This window comes from Tinamus guttatus, unplaced genomic scaffold (assembly GCF_059628265.1).
Source record: "Tinamus guttatus ecotype Peru unplaced genomic scaffold, ASM5962826v1 Tinamus_guttatus_pri_ptg000065l, whole genome shotgun sequence".
NCBI classification, from domain to species: Eukaryota; Metazoa; Chordata; class Aves; order Tinamiformes; family Tinamidae; genus Tinamus; species Tinamus guttatus.
This window is the reverse complement of record NW_028288599.1, coordinates 123,301-145,470: the sequence shown is the minus strand read 5'-3', so window position 1 is coordinate 145,470 and position 22,170 is coordinate 123,301. Positions and strand designations below refer to the sequence as shown.

Genomic DNA, 22,170 nt, shown 5'->3' with positions numbered 1-22,170 from the left:
TTCAGCATATATATAAAACAAAGAATACTAGAAATATGATGGGCATGTGGGTACAGCAACAAGTGACAGGGCAGGTCACGTTAAGCATTTGTATGTTATCACATATTCTGCTGAACAGATCAATTCTCCTTTGTAAATATTTGCTATCATTTCCATACTTTATTTTTCAGGCATTGTCCACCTCTAGCGAGAAAAGAGTTTGCAGGAAATGTTTTTCAAAGAGCCAGTTTTGTTATGATTGATTATGATTACGGACACCAGTTCAACTGCACTGGGTCAAACCACAATGCTGAGCAGGATTGTGCATAAAATGTTCAGCTATTCGGATTCCCAAGTCTACTGATTTATTTTACATACACATATAATCTCTCTCCAATTTAAAGCAATTCCTGACAGTGAATGCTGACCCAAGAGAATTGTTTCAGCAGTTTAATGCAACTTTTTCTTTCTTTCTCAAATGCTGGTATGTGGCCAAACCAAATCACATTGGTTATTCTTCTGGAAAAGCCACAGTGGAAGATAAGCAAGTGGTGGAGCATTTGGGGATCCCTACGCTTTCTATTCCTCACAGATTGATCCATACTTTACGGTCAAGTGAAACTCCTACATCATAGTACTCTGTATAGAAATGTATATTCTACTTTGTTTCTGGACAAATACAAAATTGTCCATGTCTCCTGTTAGTTCACGTCTCCCCAGCGCAAATAGTACACTTGGAATAGTCCAAAATATGTGAGAGCAAGGCTGTGTCACAGGTTTGAAATATTTATTTATTTATTTTATGGAATAAAATCGTCCAGGGATTGTCCAAAATCAACATGAATTTCTTGGGTGGAGGAGCTTAAATGAGACCTTTATATAAGCAAATAGACTTGCACAAACACACTGGCAGTTAGCTCTCCAATGGCTCTACATCAGAGAAGGGAGCAGAGGGTGAGTTACTCCACCTCAGGTGTGGAATAAATGGCATGGCTGAAATAGAGCTCATTTAAGCAGTTTTCAGATAGTAGAAATTATATGAGTTGTACCTTATGCTGCAAACACCCCATCTGGACCCGGGCGTGTGATTTTAAGACTGTATTTAGCTGAAGTTTATTAAAAGAAATACTGTATTTCTGTATTTTCTTTGGCAAAGCATTAATCTTCTGATGTGCTTTTAGAAAAACAAATGTGCAATCACTTTAATGAATCTCTTTTTCTGACCTCTGCTAAACCCACAGTGAGAAAACAATGATAGATTAAAATAAAGTGTTTGCTCTAAGATTAGTCAATATGTTAATCTTGCTAGGAAAGAGACCCTGTTTTTTACGGAAATAACAGAGAAACTTATTTTTTTTTCCCTCGTGTGTACGCAAGTGAAATTCTTTGGTAGAAAAAAAAGAACCATCAGTTATGCACAGACATTAGACTAAGGAAGATGTGGCCTTTCACTAAAATTCTACAAAAAACACAGAACCCTTTTAGCTGGATAATTCCAAAAGATCCTGGGGGCAGGGGTAAGATCTGGCAATACTACTTCGATTTGTGCATCTAATCCCTGCACGTCTCTGTCCTCCCCCAGCTGCACAGGAGCGCTGTGTGCACGGCCTCCCCGCGCCCTGCGGGCGACTGGACATGGGAGCCTGATACACAGAGACACCCGGGCTTTTACTACGGAAAAAGTCTGTCCCAGGACACCCGCTCACACACTGCTTTATGCAGGAACGCTCCAAGGCCTAAAAATTAGTCATGAACATGCCATGTACAAGATAGTCCGGGTTTCCTTTGTAAGTAAAGGGAGAAGGCCAATCAAGTTTCGAGCTATGGAGCAGAAAAGACAAAAAAAAAAAAAGAAAACAATGTTTTTTTTATCTTCAGCAAAAATGTGTTTATTTAAAGTTCTCTTGTGGCATGATAAAGAAACACGGGCTTACTATAAACATGGACTGCTACAGGCAGTTTCTTTAGGAAAGAACATCTTCCCTGTTTAAAACAAACTGAATAAACTAATTACAAATAAATTACAGGCAAAATTATATTTGAAATAATCAATCTAATTCATTTTATTGGGTTATTGCGAATCTGCAAAACTATCTGATTCACAGATCATTTCACCTCACTGGCATGTCCCTTCCTTACCTTCAAAATCAAGCACAAAAGAAGTTTTAACTTGCGTGGCTTTGCTTTTATATAACACATCAATCACAGAATGGATGATAACTGGAATGGATGAAAACAGGACAAAATGGCAGGATTTATGCCAAGTACTGAAGACAGCCCAGTGCTTCCCTTTATAATAGTCCAGGCCCATTACAGTGCAAGAGCTTGGCTCCCATGAGGGGTATCCCTTGAGGATATCCCATACATGTATGCCAAGTAGTTACAAAATCTGTTCTGCAGACGCTGCAGAGTGTTCTTGAGTTAGGAAGAAATACAGTACTCTGAAAGATAGCAAAAGATCATACCCTCATGTTATAAAAGGATATAAAAATGTGATGACAATATGTTTCAATATATATTGTATATAAAACAACCGTACACATTAAAAAGTTATATAAATTTTATAATTTCTATAACTAAATTGATATATTCAAGGAGGAATCACATCAGAAGCATCTTTAGAGGCTTTACAATACGTTCTGGAGAAGGCAGGAGCTCAGCTAAACATACATAAGCTGCACTAAGAATAGTTGCGTTGCTCTTTCCAAAATTTATTTAACCTATCAAGAGAGAGGAAACTAAGATGTTTGACTGTTTTACCTTTGCCACTTTGAAGCAAACTAGTCCTGTAAAATAAAGTCTAAAACAATAAATTCAGATTAGGAGTGGACTTGTCCCAGTACATCATGAAGTCCCTAATGAATCAAAGGTCCTGGAATGTAATCTTCAGGATGTTAAATGAATAGGGTACCTTAGGAGTCCAATTCCTCCAATTCCAGTCAATTGTATAAATAAATGCAAAGCCCACCCACCTCTGTCTCTTGAAATTAACCCTGATTACAGGCAAAACTGTCATAAAGGGTTAAGAAAATTGCTTTTTTTTTTTTTTTTTTTAGGAATGAGGAGAAGGTGAAAGAGGCCAGAGGGCCAGAGAGGCAGAGAATCAAAAGTGGTGATATTACTGTATTAGACATTTTGAAATAGGGAATTGGATTTTAGTGAAAGCTGAAAGTTTTCAAAGATGAAAAAGGAAAGGTCAAAGACAGAAAGGGAAGAGGTGCACAGACAAAGTCTCAAGGATCTTATCTGGATATCTGTGAGGCCACAAGTTTCCAGAACTGGAGATGCGATATTAACTGAAAAAACTGTCTATGTGTTACGGCTTTAATATCTCAGAAGAAAGGGGCAGAAGTTCTCTCAACTTAATACTAAGGTGCTAATGTGTAGGAATGGAATATGAAAATTCACGCATAGGAACTGAAAGTAGAGAATTATCTCTCCTTTCCCTGTCTTCTTGGCTTAGGTTTAACCACTGTCAAAGCACTTGCACAAAGATGGGAATTTAAAGCGGTCTCATCACTTTTCCAATCAAATCGAATGGGTTAGTTCCCATCTAATAACAGATGAGCTATGGTGGTCTTTATGTCATTAACAAAATACCACAGGAGAGACAGAAAGAGAGAGAAAGAGTAAAAGAAAGAGTGAGAAAGAAAAAGAGAGAGAAGAAAGGAAAGGGAAAGAAAAAGAGTCACATTGTGGCAGGTATCTGATTGCAGGGTATACTGGGAATATGTAAAAAGATATGCAACACACAAGTCAGTTAATATGACTTTGGCCATAATGAACTTAACAGATAGAGTTACCCACTATCTTTTGCAAGACAGCAGACAAATCAATTCAGTTGTTAAATGTTTCTGCCCTAGGAAACTAGGATTTTCAAGATCTCTCAAAAAAAGGCATAAGATGGACTTCAGATCTTTATTTTGATAGACAAAGAGGGAATTGTTGTCCTGACCACCTTTAAGGGACAAGAGATAAATGATTTCCATAGGAAAGTTACTAAAGTTTCTAAATGGCATCACTAACAGACCACAGCAGCTATGCAGATGCAGGATTAAAGAGTGAGATGACTGAGAATTTGTGCATTGGACTTTTATAATGACCATAAGTCTCCATTTTGCTCAGAAACAGCAACTGAAAACATCTAGAAATGGAGATGCTAATGTTTCAGTGAGTGCTAGCAAGCAGTTGGCAGTAAATTGCTGAAAAAATAAGTCTTTTTCTTGGTTTCTGTGGATATATTATATTGAATGAGACATGTAGCCTGTGACCATGGAACCCATATGCCAGAACTCTATTGCCGGCTAGACTCTTTAATAATACATTGCAGATCACAAAAATGAGCAGTGGCATACCTTAAATAAAGACAAGAAACTTCTTTACTACTAAGATAAACCTTCATGGATTTTTGTGAGTAATCACAAGGCTCACAGCTCGGTCATGACAGGATCCCAGGATCCGGAATTAAGGTCTGCTAGATTTGTGGTCTACAATGAAAGAAGCAATTCTACCAAACAGAAAAATCCCTATTACAGGAGCAAATTGTTTTACGTGATCTTTAGACATGAAACTGACAATATCAAAAATGTGAACACCATCATGATCGGTGTGAAAAAATGACTTGTAATTACATGCCATATGCCATTATGTGCCAAATAAAAACAAAAACCCACTAAGTTACCTGTGCTATATTTTCTTCTTCATTGGATCATTTATTTTGAGGAGGTAGTGCCAGGAGATCAAAAGTTGCACTCTAATAAACCTAACATACAAATCTTGTGATAAGAAATTTTCAGAACTGAATTCTGTGCAAGATAAAGACAAGTCTCTTCCTCTCAACATGCCACTCATTTCAGCTGCATGATAACACCACCATACTCCTTTATGGTAAGAGTAAGGAAAGATGAAAACAGATGAAAATCTATTGACATCACAAGAAAGTATCAAAAGGAAATTGGATCAAAATCAAAAGCAAAATTGGGGAAGATACTGAAAGTCACAGTGTATATGTGTGTATAGGGGGTGTGGGTAAGGCACGAGAATAAGTTCGAGTAAGACCAACTGAATAGTCCAAGAGAGCTAATCCAAGGTCATGTAAAGTGTTATATGCCCTCACCAAAGACCTTAAGTGCATCCAGCATACAGGGCCAACTGACTTAATGCCCCCTCTTCCTTTTCTACTATACTGTTTACAACACTGGAGGGAGAAGCAGCAATGGTGATTGAGTAACTGCTGTCTATATGAGGCCATCTCTGCTTAATTTAAATCAAGTTTAATCTTTGCATTCACATAGCTGTAGGCTGAAAGCAGCACTATAACTAAATTACTTAAACTACATCACAGAATCAGAAGTTTAAATCCGTAAATTAAGTAATCCAATAATTGTTTTTGTTCTATGAACAAATACAGTAATTCCATATCACTGAATGATGCCAAATGAAAATGTTTGAACAGAACTATAAAATTAAAACCTAAGCTTTCAGGTTTGCAAGTCTAAGATAGATAAATCTTTCAGAAAATACAGCTCCTAAAGATATACTGCTTAAGGCTTAAAGCCTTCACCCGAACTTTGATTTGGTTATTGAGCCCTGGATAATTTGTATCAGCAAGCAATAAAATGCCAAAGTAATGGGGATGGAAGCCACGAAAGAATGTTCAATAAATACTGAAGAACTCCTACTGACACCAGGAACCAGGTCTTAAAGACTGTGTTTTAGATTAACCCTTAGACCTTAATCTGGCCCTGGTACCCTCAGGAACTGTTCACACAACTTTTAAGATAAACACACCACTCATTAGTGTTTATTGGAGTAATTACTTTTTGTAAAGGTATCCTCCACAAATAAATTACCATTTACTCCCGAAACTGAAGCAGTCATACGCATTATTTTCTTTATTAGAAAACTAACATGAGAGCTTAATTTACAAATTAAAATACTGATTTCCTTTGCTATATATGCTCCTATTTCTGGGACACTTATTTAACACCTAATCTGTTTTTCAAAGGAAGCTGTACTATAGTTAAATCATTACTGGCATAATCTGACTGAATGAACTAATAAACATGACAAATACTAAAAAACAACTGTTGATTAAAAACATACAAGAGCACACTGAACTTATTGAATCAGGACCTTTGAGAGAGACTTTACTCCACATTCCCAATCCTGCTTCCTGCTAACAGATAAGGGCAACTATTTACAAGGTATAATAAGACAACAGGGTGAGCTTTGAGATAAAATTTTGCAGTTGTACCCAGTTATGGCATGGCAAGCACCATTAGGCAGTGATTTTATGGTGCAGTTTTATGCCAATCTATACGCAGTCTAATCACTTTTATATGCATAAAATAAACCCAATATGGGTGTTTTACGTAACACAGGTATAAAATTTTACCATACATGGATGATTGCATTTCACAGTAAATAAGCTCTGACTACAGAAAGTACAGGTTTCAAAATTTTTCAATTAAAATAACGTAACAAAAAAGCAAAGTAATACAGAACAATAATAATGAAAAAAACTTGACTGGGGATGGGTTAAAGAACCACCACCCTGGAGAAACAGATGTGAATTTCCATTGTAGAATCACCCCCAGGAGTGGAAGCTGAGAGGTCTGAGCCACTGACCACCTGAGTGTTCCTGCAAGTTTCTTGTTTTCTGGGTACTCTCAATTCTAGTGAATTCACAAAACAGTGATACTGCTGGAAACTGCAGAACATACTGTCCTTTTTATGGTGCTTAGACCTCTGGAGTTTCCAGGATAACTCTGTAGCAAATATTTGCCAGGACAAAAGCCATCAACTTAACAGGTTTGAGTGTTTCCACGCCAGATGCTGCAGCGAAAGGCACTTAGGATTTTTGCAGAAGGAAAAAAAAAAAGGTAAAAAGAGAGATTTGGAAGAAAGCCATGAGGGCCACTGCCTTGCAGTGGCATGGACTTTACAACCAATGATATAAAGAGGAGCTCATATACTTGAAAATATGGTGGTTGACAAAATGAAGTAAATGATAAGATTTTCAGGAAAAAAGCAGTCTACTACTATGTTTATATTTATACACAAAAGGGCCTGAGCCTGTAGCTCATGGTACCAATAATGCAGATCCAGCCAACACACAGAAAATCTTGCAGTTTCCACTATCTTGCTGATTTGATCACTTATTCCACAGAAAGGGTAGGCTGCAACATGGAATGTGGGTCTGTGAACTCTCCCATTGACTGTCCCAAAATGTATTTCCCTTGATTTGTGTGACTGGCAGGTGGCACCTTTGCACATTCCACGTTGTGAGCTTCTTGTAGGAATACTCATTTCACATATGGTCCTAAATAACAACACCCAGCTTCACAAGGGCAAATACATTCTCCAGTATTTAAATTATCTTTATCAGAGTTTGAGGCACATAATGTATGACTCTGGCCAGGACCCATGCACACAGTATATTGTTCCTTAACGTAATTCTTCAGTGCAAAGAATGTGTATAAGCATCTCTCTGTACTTGGCCAGATAATAATCTCCCAATTGAACAAAGGGAAATTTCAGCCTTGAAACTAAGGTACAAGACTTTCTTACTGAATGAAGTAGCAAAAGAGCAACTTAGCGAATAGCCCATTTTAACAAACACTTGTGTTTGGCCAGTTTAATTATACCAGGAAAACAAAATTATGATGCACTGCACATAATCAAGCCCGGGCAGATGGCATTAAGAGGTAAAGGGATGGCAGTGGCAATTCTATATGTGTTCAAATGAAAACTGTGAATGTAATTTCAGAGGCACTGATTCGGTAGCTGTATGTTACAGACGGCACCACGCCACAGCAGGCAAGGCTGTCTCACCTATTGAAAACAGCACCTCCCAACCTTGACAAGTTTAAACAAATGCAAAGAGAGATAGAGACGTCCAGAGAGCAAATAAAGGAGAGCACAGATTCGATGGGAATAACGACAGTGGGCCGAGGAAGACAACCCATGTTATTCCACAGACAGTGAGTAAAAACTAGCATAATAAACAGTGGGAGAAAAAGGCAAGGAGAGTGGCACAGAGCGGGGTGGAGGGAGGGCTGCTCACAGGGCATCTGGATGAGCAGGTATACAGTACCACAAGTACAGAATCCCAGAATGGTTGAGGTTGGAAGGGACCTCTAGAGATCATCTAGTCCAACCCCCTGCTCCAGCAGGGACACCCAGAGCACGTGACACAGGGTGACATCCAGGCGGGTTTGGAAGATCTCCAGAGAAGGAGACTCCACAACCTCTCTGGGCAGTCTATGCCAGGGCTCTGTCACCCTCACAGGAAAGAAGTTCTTCCTCACATGGAGAAGGAACTTCCTGTGTTTCAACTTGTACCCATTACCCCTTGTCCTGTCACTGGCCACCGCCGAGAAGAGTAGATAACAGGATAAGTAGGTAACAGGATAATGTGCTCTTTAGCCATAAACAGGAAGATAGCTGGACAGAACCATGGGTGACACTTTTTGAATTGCTTCTACTGAATTCTGGCTAAAACTTTTAATTTGTTAGAACAGTGCTGATTTCTGTTGAAAATAACGCTCCAAATTATATTTAGAGCTTTGGTACAGACAAAGTCTGAAATGTTAAAATAAGTGCAAACGTGTTAGAGTAATACTTAAGAAACATGAAGGCATTTCCTACTTAACTAGGTACTACAGTGGCACTAGTATAGTATTCAATACAACTTAAGGCTTTTTTTCTTTACTCTCCTAAATATTGATATGGGACTATTAATATATGTTAAAAGAACTGCATAGAAAAGAGTAGGTTTGTATCTTCATTTGCCCACAAAAATGTCAAATTTCCTATCTAGAAAAACTACCTGCAGTAAACAAATTCAAATTACGTAATAGCGTCTAGTATCCTTTTCTTTTTCCTGGAGTAAACAACTCACATATGCAAACCTAACATTTTTCATCCTTAATCTCTATCCTTCAAAACTGACTGATTCTAAAAAGTTTTCAAAAATACATCTTGGGTTTCCTGGTGCTGTAAACGGGTGCCACGACAGCTTTTTTCATAAACGTTACAGCAGTTTATTCCTGCGTAAATTTATGCAATATATTTTGTACTGCAGTGGTACCCATGCTAAGCACAATTAATCCACAGATCTAATCACTCCTTTTCTGGAAAGCCTGATTGTAAGACCCTGTCTGCTCTGCTCTTTGCACACCCAGTGCAAACTGACAGCAAACGTCACCCGTCGTGACGCAGAGGTGCCCGCGCTGGGTGTCCCAGCACCAGGGGCTTTGCTGCCGGCTCACACGCCGTAAAGCGAGTTCAGCAGAGGGGAGAATCCGGGTCCCTGGTCTGACACTCTTCACTGAGTTTCACGCTTTGCCAGCACCTGCACTTTTGCAAAAATCGGTGGGAAAGACCAGCATTTGGCTTTAGGAGCATTTCATATTCCGTTCTTCATTACTTGCCCCAACACACAGCATAAGGCAGAATAGAATGGAACAGAGCATCGTGAGTCTAAATTTAATAAAGTCAGGGACAAAACTATGGAAAGGGACCATAATTTTATCTTTTGTTTTCTTTATATACTATAGGTCTATTTATAGCATTATTACAAAAGCATCAACTACCAGTTGCATGCACTTAATAGTGCGAACTGCATCCCCTTGGAGAAGAAAAACACTGTTCTCAAATTAACCATCTAAGGTTTATATCTTGTCATCTACACCATTCTGTTATTTAAAAACTAACTGGACTTTTTCTTTTTCCCTGTTATCAAGACTGCAGTTTCATTCTTAACTTTCACAAAGAACATGCTGAAAGCTCCATTCTTATTCATCCTGCTGAACGATATAGCATAGCAGGTATGGCAAATTGCCAAAGATCCTGTGCTGGATTTATTTTTCTTGGAGTTTTGCGCTATAGCTGAAATAGAGACGGAAAGTGCTACTGTTGCAAAAGCTGATTTTTCCTTATAGATTAATAAGGTTTTTTTTTTTTTTTTTGGTCTTCATTTTACCTGTGAATCAGAAACAGTCCTAGGGTCACAGCCAGGCAACAGCAGATTTTTTTCATTTATCATACCCACATCCAGGTCTTAACTCACTACAAACTTTTGGAAACTGCCTGTGGCTTAAAAGTACAATTTATGTTAGAAAAAAACAACAACTGAATGTAATGTGCCCTCAAATAGAAAGATTCAAATATGATCAGGTAGAATTTAAAATAGCCTAAACTTCTTTTAGGAATAGTGATGTTGCTCTCTTCATCCCTGATTGCAGCAGGATCAAACTTTTTCCTCCAAAACATCTAAACACTGTTACAGAATTCAATGGATTCTCAGACAGCAAAGACTCAATGGTAATATATTCAAAAATACAGTTTTATTCTGAAAAAAAAAGACCCTATAATGGCACTTCCAGTGAATTTACTAGTATAGTCTGTTCTATCATTTAAGTCAACAGGTTAACTTGTCAGCTATGCAGAGTCATCTAGCATTAGAAGTCATTTAATAGCTTGTAACTACAGTCAGTTTAATGAACCTTTAAAAGTACAAAACAAAACCTTCAGAAAGAATATCTCTAACAAATCTAACAAATAGTTCTATGGAATACAAGGAGGAAAAAGGAAAAATCCCTTCATCCAACAAGCAGTAATGAAACTCCTTCATTCAGCCTGAGCCCATATCACTGTTACCATTTATCCTATATCATGTTTCAAAGAAGATAATCCTAATTTTCAGAGATCTTGCTGGATGCACTAGAGAGAAGAGCAATTCACTAATGTGATTGATAGTATTCAAGCGAGCCCACTCGTAGCTATTTCTTCCTGCATATTTGTATTTCTTTTTACATTTGATATGCCCATATTGTCCCTTAAAGAAAGGGAAACTACTAAAAACAAAGCAAATAAAAGGGTGGCATGTTCCAAACCAGATTATTTTTAGAATCTGGAATTTTGCTGCACATAGCTAATGGTTTGTCAGTCTTATGACTGTAGATCACAATGAATCAAAAACAGTCCCACTGTTGAACACATTTGAACTGATCTGTACCATTTCTTGTATGCTTTATTGACATCAAAATTAAGCCATCTAAGGTCTAGATCAAAAATAAATTACTATTAATAAATAAAATGTATTGATAATTTTTCTTCCTACAGTTGACCTATACAGTGAATAAACCTTTTGATTCAAGCACCAAAAACAAAAGCAGACCCGTTACAGCTCTGGACACTAGGGATTATTCCCTGCTATGGAGGTACTCTCTTTCCATTCTGTAGCAGAAGCAATTTACTTTTTCCCCTCAAACTGACTTGGATTAAAAAGATTCTTGAACATTTTCCCTGGAGAAAATAATCAGAATCATTTCAATATTTTGATTATTAAATTATTTCAGTTTTACTTTCCATGCAATAGTATGGTAAACATTCAAACAAGTTATACTGAAACACCAGAGTTCTGCTCATCTCAGTCAACTGCAGCAGCCCTTCTAGGTCAAGACACCAAAAGATATAAATGTTACCTTTTCATAAGGTTCAAATTCTTGAACACTTTTCTCTTTAATAACAGCCATCTGCATCTAATTAGAAGTGATGGTATCAGTTGGAGAACATACCTATGTCATGGGGTGAAAGGTGGAAAATGATCCATAAACGATCTTAAAACCTAACCAAAATTTCCTGGAATGCAGGCAGCAAATACATTATACTCTCCAATGAACAAATGTCTTTTTTTTTTTTTTTTAATCTCTCATTTTCTGGATAATGACCCAGAAGTCTTTATCACATTTCAAAAGTTCTTACTTTAAAAGATATTTTTAAAAATAGAATTCTATAAACATTATATATAAACTGAAATTAAAAATGCTCTTTCTTTTAACAAGGGAAATAGTCAAATAAGTAGTAGAATGGATTAGAAAGCTATTGATGGGCATTTGCTCATAATATGCCTATATATCTGATGAAAGTGAAAATCTTTGAGGGAAAGAAAATATAGGGAACATATTTTTCAGACACCATAACAAAAATAAATACAAAATCATATTCTTGGTAACATCAGCACAAGCTGGTCTAACTCCACTGAAGACAACGGAATATACAGCTCAGCATTAAGTGGTACTGGAATCAGTTTAATAGTGTTTAAGTGTATCTTATCAATAAATTTGTGGCTATGAGCTGTTAGAATTGCTAAAGTTTTGGATGACGAGAAAAGAAATAATAAGGCAACTTAGAAATCATAGTATCATACTTCACAAATTTTATTTTAGTGCAGAATTTTATTTTCTTCCTTTTGATTTTGAGCTGAACATGATTTTTAAACATACTTAAATTCAAATAGTACTAATAAACTCAACAGCATATGGCAAGATTGCACTCAAAGGCTCTATTTGCATGATCATGGGGCCTCCATGAATAATTAACTAAATGTGGCTCCAAGAAAAGAAGAGTTACAGTAATCAGAAGACTGCAGCATCTCTAGCACTATTTGCTTTTCACACATTTAGATATAAAACATTCCAGTGGGATCACAACAAGAAACACTCATTTATTTGCTTAAAATAGACACCCAGCAATAAAACCACACAGTGAAACACAGACCTTACCACGTAAAGATAAAAACACCACCAATACTAATGTCTCATCGTAACTTCTGTTTACCTAAACGTGCAAACTGCCTTCCTTATAGATTTCAAAACCACAATTAACACGCAGCTGGCTTCATTCTACCCCCATGACAGAGGCTATTAAGAGGCCATTTCAGCTGCCTTTCCTCTACTTTTGCTTTGTTTGCCTAATAGAAGATGCAAACACCCTTTAGGCACAGCATTTATCACTGTGTACCTTAAAACACTTTGTTTCAACTTCTAAATCTGTATAGACACTTAATATCACTATATTAATACTCTTTATATTACATATTAATATTCTTTGATAATACTGTTTGATAATAGTATTATCAAAGCCAATGCTGAAGCCCAGGTGATATATAATGGAAGAGCCCAGGTAACACATGAGTGAAGACACTAATGTTGAAGTAATATTGCCTGATCAGATTGCCAATAGTTCTCATTTACCTTAAAGCAGTATAGGCATTCTTCAAAACCAGCAATCATTAAAAATCTCTACTATTCAGAATGAACGAGAGCAACAAGATCATTAAAACTAACTCTCAAATGCATATTGAGTCCCCAAACCTTTGTGCAAACCTCTCTTCTGCTCATACACAATATTGAGGACAAAAGCCATAAACTAGAGACAAGCCACTGCTTTTGGGGCTCCAGTTCTTAAAAGAATTTACCTTGCACAATAACCTCCTCTTCTCCTGCTTGCTGCCATGCAGACCATGACCCCATTCCCCCATCACCACCCACTCATGGTGGTAAAATCTAAGACCACCATAGCGAATGCTAACATAAAAACATATTATTAGAAAAGTATTCTTAGCTGTTATTAATTCAGCTTAGCAAGTGGAAACTAGCGAGAGAGCCAGCTCATCTCACCAGCCACAGGCAAGTGTCCTGGGAACCACTAGTGGCCCACAGACCACAGCTTGGTTCTAAATAACTCATAACCTCTTATTATAGCACACCACGTTCCATGTCTTGCTCAGGCTACTATTTTAGCTTCTTTCCTACCAGCAGAGCAGATGAAAGAAATTCAGGGCAAAATCCAGACTTTCAGACCTTATTGTAAAATAGTATATTCATAACAAAGCACTGAACTAGGAATTAATATAAAATTAACACTAAATAATTCAGGAATTGCTGATATGCAAGTGCTAGTTTTAACGAGCATTTTTCTTTCTGTCAAAAGAAGTTGCAAGATTGTTGAGAAGTTTCCAGGCGCCTGATTTATGCTATTGACTCAGCACCACATGGGGAACTATTCCTAAACCCCGCTCTTTTGTCTTTAGCAGTATGCAAGCATTTCTACTCAATTGGATTTTATAATATAAAGCTTATAGCATAAGTATTCACCACTCATAACTTGCTATAGTGCATCCTTGGCTGAGCAGCTATACCTGCACTTACATTGAATGACGGGGCTTTGAATAAACAGAGCACTTCTCATGTGAATTGTGTTTTCTAGTTTTACCCTTAGATTTTTTTCTAAGTCAAGAATTTAAAAAGTATTGAAGATTAAAATCACCGTTGTTACTTCAATTTCTCTAAAAAAGTATCAAAGTACGCTTTTCTTTTCAAATGTTCTTGACTGCTGTTCAAAGGAAATCATGCATTAAAAGAGAAGGCAACAAGATACAATTTATTTTCTTTTGCTATTGATTTTATATTCTAGAACATTAAATGTTCAACAGGGTTTAGATACCATGAAAATAAAAATATGGCTCGCTTTTAGTCTTGTGACTAAGTCAAAAGACCTCTCATTTAATTCCTAGGAAAATTATAAATACTAAATTATAAATACTGTTTTTCAGGCAGTAGACTCTGTTTTGACAAGCATAGCACTAAGCTACAGTGTACTTTTAATACATTCATGTAAGAAATGATAAATTATACCATAAAAAGCCTCTCTCAATGTATAAAATACTTTATAGCTTGATGCATGACATTATTCTGATCAGATGTGACCTGAAATCTCAAGGAAGAGTAATGCAAATTCTTCTAAAGAGTGACACATTAAAAGGAGCTGCAGAAATGTAGAAAAATAAATCAACTATAGGGATACATGCTTTTTTACATTAAAGGAATAAACTGCTATATTTCAGTTAAGATCTATTTTTATCCATATATTTTCCTATTTGTTCTTATGAATGTGTCTTTAAGGCTGAAATTAGTCAAGTGACGTACCAATACTTGCACCTTAAAAAGGTTTATAGTAATAAAATCATATATTTGACATAGTAAATTATAAGCCCCTAAGCCACTTATTACTTCACAGAAAGCAACTTTTATTTGTCGAGAATACTATTTAAATACTTGCATATGCTAAATTAATAATATAAATTCTTTGTAGTAGATTTTTCCTTCAACTTTTTTTCTCTATTTTTGATTTGCTAGGCTCCAATCAGAAAAACCTCAGGAATCAATGATGTCAGAGATTTGTGTCTTCAACTCTCTTATGAAGAAATACTGAACTTCCTCCAAGGATTTACATAAAACTATTGCAAATAAAGGCTTATGAAATGCTCATCAGAAATAAAATACTTCAGTTCCGCGCAGCACATTAATCACGACCTGGTTTTGGCCATCCTGTGCTGTGGTCCTTGACACGGGCACTTCGCCTTAGGAATTCAAAACTAGGATGCAATGAAGAAATGCAAAAGCAGCATTCTTTGTCCCCGTGCATGTACTGCTGGTCTTGAGGATTTTTATTTGCTATAATGCTACAAAGAGTAAGCTAAGTTTCCTGTGGAAAGCTGGAGCCACGGGAGAACATGAACACTGGTCCAGGGTTCCCTATTCCTTCCAGTCAATCACTTGGTAATTTGCAAATGATAGTCTTGTTTTGGTTTGGTGATTCTGATCACACTTTTACAGTTAATTTATGAAAACTGTTTTGGTCCATACATAAATAAGGGAATCAGCTTCTGATATCTAAAATTTCCTTTTCGTTTACTTTGCGTCACAGCAAATATGAATTACCCAAAACCTAATCTCCAACTGCATACAACTTATATGATGATAAAGTGGCATAATGTGAAGACTTCTAGCCACACTGTGGCTTCCCTTGAATTTATATCACGTGAACTATATGTCTTTTGCTATATTCAAAACTACTGCACAACATTACCCATAGCCACTGCAGCATTATTTTCAGCCTTTTTTCAAAGGTCATTAAACTTCTCGGCTTGCTACAAGACTCTGATAAAGAGTTTTGATAAAGGCTCTATACAGAGTATTTTAAAATGCTCTCTACAGATATAGTAATGGCAGGATGTGGATTTTCTGCACCTGTGCTCCCTATAAATATGAAAAGATCTCATAAATGTTCATTCATTAATTTTTAAACTATCCATCAGTGACTTGCAATGCTTTTCTTTGCTCATGATACACCAGCAAGTACAGATCCTGGAAACACAAGAAACATCCACTTTCTATTCCCCTTGCATTGAACCTCCCAGGTCAATGAGATGGCACCGGGACCAGAAGCAGCAAATGTGGACAGTCTGTGCATGCAAAGTGAAAAGGGCAAGGGATCTACAAAACTAAGAGCCTAGGTCTTCAGCAGCTGTTTATGGACCAATTGTCCATGAATTTAATTGCTTTAAGTCTACTTAGACTATCTGCCTATAAAACTCTGGCAGCAAGTTCCGAAAGTTTGTTACTTGCTGCATAGAAACACTTTGCCTGGCTTAAACCAACTACAACTATTGAGTGACCATTAGTTTTGTTACAAAATCTGATGCACTCTTCATCTACCTTTTCTAGTGTCTTCATGATTTTATAAATCTTAGTTATGCTCATTCGCAGTATTCTGCCATCTGAACAGAAAAGTCCCAACCATTTTAATCTCTTTTGGTAAGGATCCTAATTCATCTCCTTGGTTTTAGCTGCCTTTCTCCATACATGCATTAATTCCACTTCTGAAATGTTCTCTTTGAAACTGCATTCAAAATTTCAGATACACTAATACTAAAACTAAATTATAATATTCAAAATGTGGATCCGCCACAGCTTTATATAATAATAAAGTAACTTACATCTTATTTATAACACTGATTAGGTCTAACATTTTGTTGATATTTTGTATGCAACTGTGCAATAAGAGATAACGTTAGTGATGATATCAAGGTCTTTCCTAAATTTTAAGAGGAAATTCCAAGTTCAGGATCAAGGAGACATAGCTTCAGGAGATCTTTTTTTTTTTGTCAGATGCATTAACTCATGTTTATTTATACTGACATTCACTTGTCACCTTTCTGCCCACTCATTCTGTTTTCTGAGGTGCTTCTGGAGCTCCTTGCTGTCCAACATTTTTCCAGTAATTAAATCATTTCGCCATTCTAAAACACTACTATTAAGCATTGCTCTTTACCTCTAATCATCTTTCAATTAAAATAATAATTATTATTATTAATTAGTCTCACAACCATTTATTTTTTCAATAGCTTTTGGTGAGGATCCTTTTCAAAAGCTTTCTGAAACTCAAAATAGTGTATGTTCCCTGAAACCCTTATCCATCTTCTTACTGACAGTCTTATAGATCTCCAGATTTCTCTTGGCAGAGGCAACTCTCTCCCAAGAGGCTGTGTTTATTCATGTGCTTGATCTTTCTCATCACCTTATCAGTGTACCAAGACTGGAGGTCAGACTCACAAACACTTCCTATATATTTACTTTAAAATGATGTGAATCTTTTGACCTATCCACCAAAAAGTAGACACTGCGTAAGGAAATCACCTCAAAATACCCTGCCATGCAAAGAATTTATTGGGCTTTAGCTATCTGATGAGCTTTTTTACTAATATGTTGGGTTTAATATGGCCTTGTGATTGTAAATGCAATGTCTATGTTTTTGTTATGAATTGATACCAGTGATTCCAAGATTTGGTTGTTTTTGAAGAACTGTCTTTCCAAATAACTTTTCAAATTAGCTCTTAATGTCTTGTGCAAATTTGATATACTGTTTTTAGGAGCTTTTCCATTTTTCTCATGTAGTTTTCAGTTTTGTCCTATATGGGTCTCCTAGATTTCTATTGAGCCATGTACATTTTGGTTTGGCTTTGACAAGCTGGATTTCCTTCAGATTGCGGCAAACATATTACATGTGCTTTTAATACAAGTTTATTATTATTATTATTTTAAACAAGGTCTGTGCTATTTGGAGAATTCTTACCTTTTGGACTGTTTGGGGATTTTGCTGTTGTTGCTTTATTTCTTGAGGTTTTTACTAGGACTACTGGATCCACATCCTTCATGCATTTGTGAGGTTTGCTGCCTTACCACTGATACGACACGCAGTCTTCAAGGAATCTCACCCAGATGTATATGTGTTTAATAAGTGAACCATCCCCGAGAATGATCTCTCAGTGAGAAGGGACACCATAAAGCCAGCTGGAGAAATGGCTTCGACTTCACATCATTCCCTAGCAGCCCTTCTTCCCCCTGAATAATACTCTCCTGAGCACAACAGTTTCCAACACAGGGGAAATGGGACTTTTCTATAACATCCCTGTTTGCTTCCTCTATAAATGTGTCCATTTTACTTATCTACTCTGCTTCAGTCACTGCACATTACTCACCAAGAGGAGAACTTTGCACTGAAAAAAACACATACAGACATGATCCCAGGGCAGAAAATTAATTGCTTTCTGAGCAATGGATGAAGCAGCTCACCTCAGTTGCTGGATTTCTACCTGCATCCTGTGTTCAAAACTGTACCAAAAATTACAAGCCTAGAGATTTCTCATGTCTCAGGGAAAAAGTGGGAGCATTGGGCCATTTGACACTACAATGACTGACAGGACTTTGACCCCAAAAATACAAGTTTCATGTTTCAGTTTCAACCTTGAAATCAAACAAACCAATATGACAACGGAGAGCTCAAGTGCAAAGGTCTGTGGAAGAAGAATTATGCTGAACAGCTACAGGTTTCTTTCTAAAAATGTTTGGGTTGCTCCACATTTCTGAATCTTCTGCACTTAAGGCACTGCACTAATCTCCACCACTTGACAAAGTCTAGAGGACCTTCTTTATAATTTGTCTCTCAAGATCCCCATTAGCAATCTCACCTGTTCTCATACTGCTCTTATGGCCTTATTTGACTAGCAAATCTAATGTACCTAAAAATGCTCTTTTCCTTACTACCTTCCCTGCTTTCTCCCCACCCCTCTCTCTTTTTTTTTTTTTTTGTGGAAATATTTGTAGGAACTAATAAATATGACATTCTGTTTTTAACAGTCAAAATTTCTGCTTAAGAAAACAGCGGTTTTACAAATATTTGAGAGTTACAATATTGTACCTTCTATCATCTCCATACCACTAGGAGGCTTACAGTGTCCGGCATGGCTCACAACCCAAACTGGGTACTGCTGATTTAGTCCACAATATAGGGCCTGTATAAAAGTCCTGTAGTAACCTGCCAATCCAGGGTTACCTGCCAAAAGAAAAATATAAGCACAGTCAATATTAAGTTTTCAACAGGAAGCAATACAGTTCAAAGCAAACTAAGCAGCATTATTCATAAATTTGTTCAATTTATTTTTCTCTAATTTGCTTTTAATTTTTATTCTCCCAATTCTAGAGGATGTACTGCTGACCTGCTTTAATTCCATTTATCAACAGCACCAATGACAACGATAGGGTAGCAATACTTTGAAATTACAGAAGCTAAAACTGAAGCCCTGTAACAAGAAAAACTCTTTTCCTATTAAAGCTCAAGCTTATCTATTCCATCCGAACATTCTCAATGAGAGAAAATTACTCCTATATAAAGACACAAATTTTATAAAACTATCAAAAAGAATATTATGTACCCCACTTGAGCCAGGCATCTCAGCGCAGAGGCCGGTATCTCTACAAAGTTGGTTTGCCCTGAAAGAGTTGGGCAATTCACTATAAATGCATTATGTAGCAGCACTATAATATTTATAGTCAGGTGCCACCACTGAAATAATACGGCAGAGATTAAAGATCAAAATATATACATGTCAGGAATTCCAAGCTTTCCAAGAAAACATTCAATCTCTGTCCTTTTATTTTTGTCCTTAGGGTATCAGCAGGGGCAAAACACCGAAGGACTTGGAGAATAAATTCCAATGAAGATGCAGCTAACTTTGGTTCCTGATTCTCTCAAGATGCTTAAAAAATCCATGCGTATAAAACAATTTATTTCTTCTTTTTTCTTTTTTTTTCTTTTTTAAGGAAAAAAATCCTACTGATTTCTCAGTAATCATGTAGACATCAAAAAATGCACCATCAAAATATATCATATTCAGATCAGACAGGAAAATAAACTCCAGACGTCATCTGTCAAGCTCCTTGAGGTGATGCTTCAAGAAAGCCTGCCTTTCAGCAACCTATTAAGATGGAAGTAGCAGTGACCCAAAAGCACATCTTGGGCAGTATATCTGATCATGATGTGTTATCACAATACTAAGTCCTGAAAACACACTGAAATTAGGTGTTCTGAGATCAAGAGATTCATATTAATCTTACAAACAGCTTTTTTCTCCACATTTTTTCTGGATTTATTTTCAATCTTTTTTTAAAAAATAATATGCATTTACAATATGCATATACTTATATTATATTACAATAATACCTATTATTGTAACATTTTTAAATACCCATGTTTACCTATGTTAAATATTATGTATTTAACAATACATATTCTATATTTAACAGCAGGCATTTACCAATACGTAGAAAGAATATGAAAAAAGTTTACCCACTAATACAGGTCAAACTTATATCTGCAAATTTAGTTGCCTTTTATGGTGTTAGTTCAGCTGTCATCTACTAAAAGATAATGAAGAAAAAAAAAGGATTCTTCTTCCTCTACCATTACAATAATAACTAATGGAGTTACTTGAATTTTAATATGTCCTGTGCTCTATGATCAACAATATTTTGGGCTTGTCTATTGCAAACAAAATATTTTTCAACTTAACAATATTATTTTATTTTTAAAGGAAAAGAACTAGCAGATTCACCATAGAGGCCTTGAGCCACCGCAGTGCTGCTTTGTGCTTTTAAGGGCTTCCCAGAACAACAAGGCAAAACTCTTCCCCTCCTGTCAAAAACTGGAAACCATGACAAAATGCGAGGTTAACCTTCGAGCTACTTCTGTTACTGAACACCAGAGCTATCCCGGCACCTGAACCACTCATGCCGAGCAGCACGTCTCAAGTTGCAGGGAGCCATCTGAACCACGCAGCACATCTGAGGCAGCTACCCTCAAACACAGCTTAAACACAAGCATGCTTAGGTAGTCCTGGAATCTTTTAACAAAAGCTGTAAGGAGAGAATGTAATGGAAAGACCCCAAAGACAAATACAATAAACTGCATATTATCTTAATATGCAGAAGATTTCTAAGCATTTCGTATGGCTAAGTTACTCGGACAATGAAAATCCTGCAGTGCATCCTGCAAATGCACCGGAGCACTTGATTTGCTGTATTTAGGCACTCCCCTATCCAGAGGGCTCCTTTCATCTTCTCTGCTCTTTCCCAAGAGCACAGGCCACTTTGTGCCATTTTTTTCTGCATTAAGCCCAAAGTCATTCTGCTTTTTTGTGTGAAGATCTTCAAAAATGGAAATCCGTTTCTTCCTTTACTGGTCTGTTCAAGAGGTTAATCACTCGCACAGTTAAAAGTGGGAACATGACTTATTAACACCAACTTGCCTAGTTTTCATTTTCAAATAGCTTCTTGTTAGGGCTTCCTGCATTAAATTGAGATTTTAAACACCCACCACTTGTTTTTCATCTAGACAGATAGCAGAAGAGAGATGACAATTTGTACAAAATAAGCATCTGCCCCTGGATACCACTGATAAATAAAACCTTTTTTTTTCTCCAAATTTCACAATTTCCTCTAGAAAGTGTCATAAGATCTAACATAGTCAATTTTAAAATGAACTACATATCAGTATCTGAGCTTCCTTGCTTCCAGGAGAAGCAAACTACATTCAGAAAATATAAACTTAAATACAGGATGCCATCAATGCAACACATCTAGCGGCTTAATTCTGAATGCAAAGCAACATAAAATTGCACAGAATTACCGAATGGTTGAGGTTGGAAGGGACCTCTAGAGATCATCTAGTCCAACCCCCTGCTCCAGCAGGGACACCCAGAGCACGTGGCACAGGGTGGCATCCAGGCGGGTTTGGAAGATCTCCAGAGAAGGAGACTCCACAACCTCTCTGGGCAGCCTGTTCCAAGGCTCTGTCACCCTCACAGGAAAGAGGTTCTTCCTCATATAGAGATGGAACTGCCTGTGTTTCAGCTTGCACCTGTTACCCCTTGGTGGTCAGAGGCCACCATCAAGAACAGTTTGGCCCCATCCTCCTTACATTCTCCCCTCAGGTACTTACACATATTGAACAGATCTCCTCTCAGTCTTCTCTTCTCCAGACTATACAGGCCCAGTTCGCTTAGTCTTTCCTCATAAGATAGATGCTCCAGTCCCTTAATCACCTTGGTCACTCTATGCAGGAACCTCTCTAGAAGTTCAAGTATGCACCTAGCTATTCACACCAGCTAACTTTAGGTTTCTTGCACCTTCTTCCAAATCAAGTTGCTGGGTGTTGAGCACT

At 37.0% G+C, this 22,170-nt stretch overlaps 1 protein-coding gene across 1 annotated transcript in view; it reads right to left on the bottom strand.

Annotated features, from left to right (window-relative positions):
- Nucleotides 1-22,170, bottom strand: part of LDAH (lipid droplet associated hydrolase) — a 97,727-nt gene that overhangs the window by 62,697 nt on the left and 12,860 nt on the right. The window contains exon 2 of the mRNA XM_088519627.1: nt 18,871-19,005. Within this exon, the coding sequence (XP_088375753.1) occupies nt 18,871-19,005 (135 nt within the window). The remainder of the gene's footprint in view (nt 1-18,870; nt 19,006-22,170) is intronic.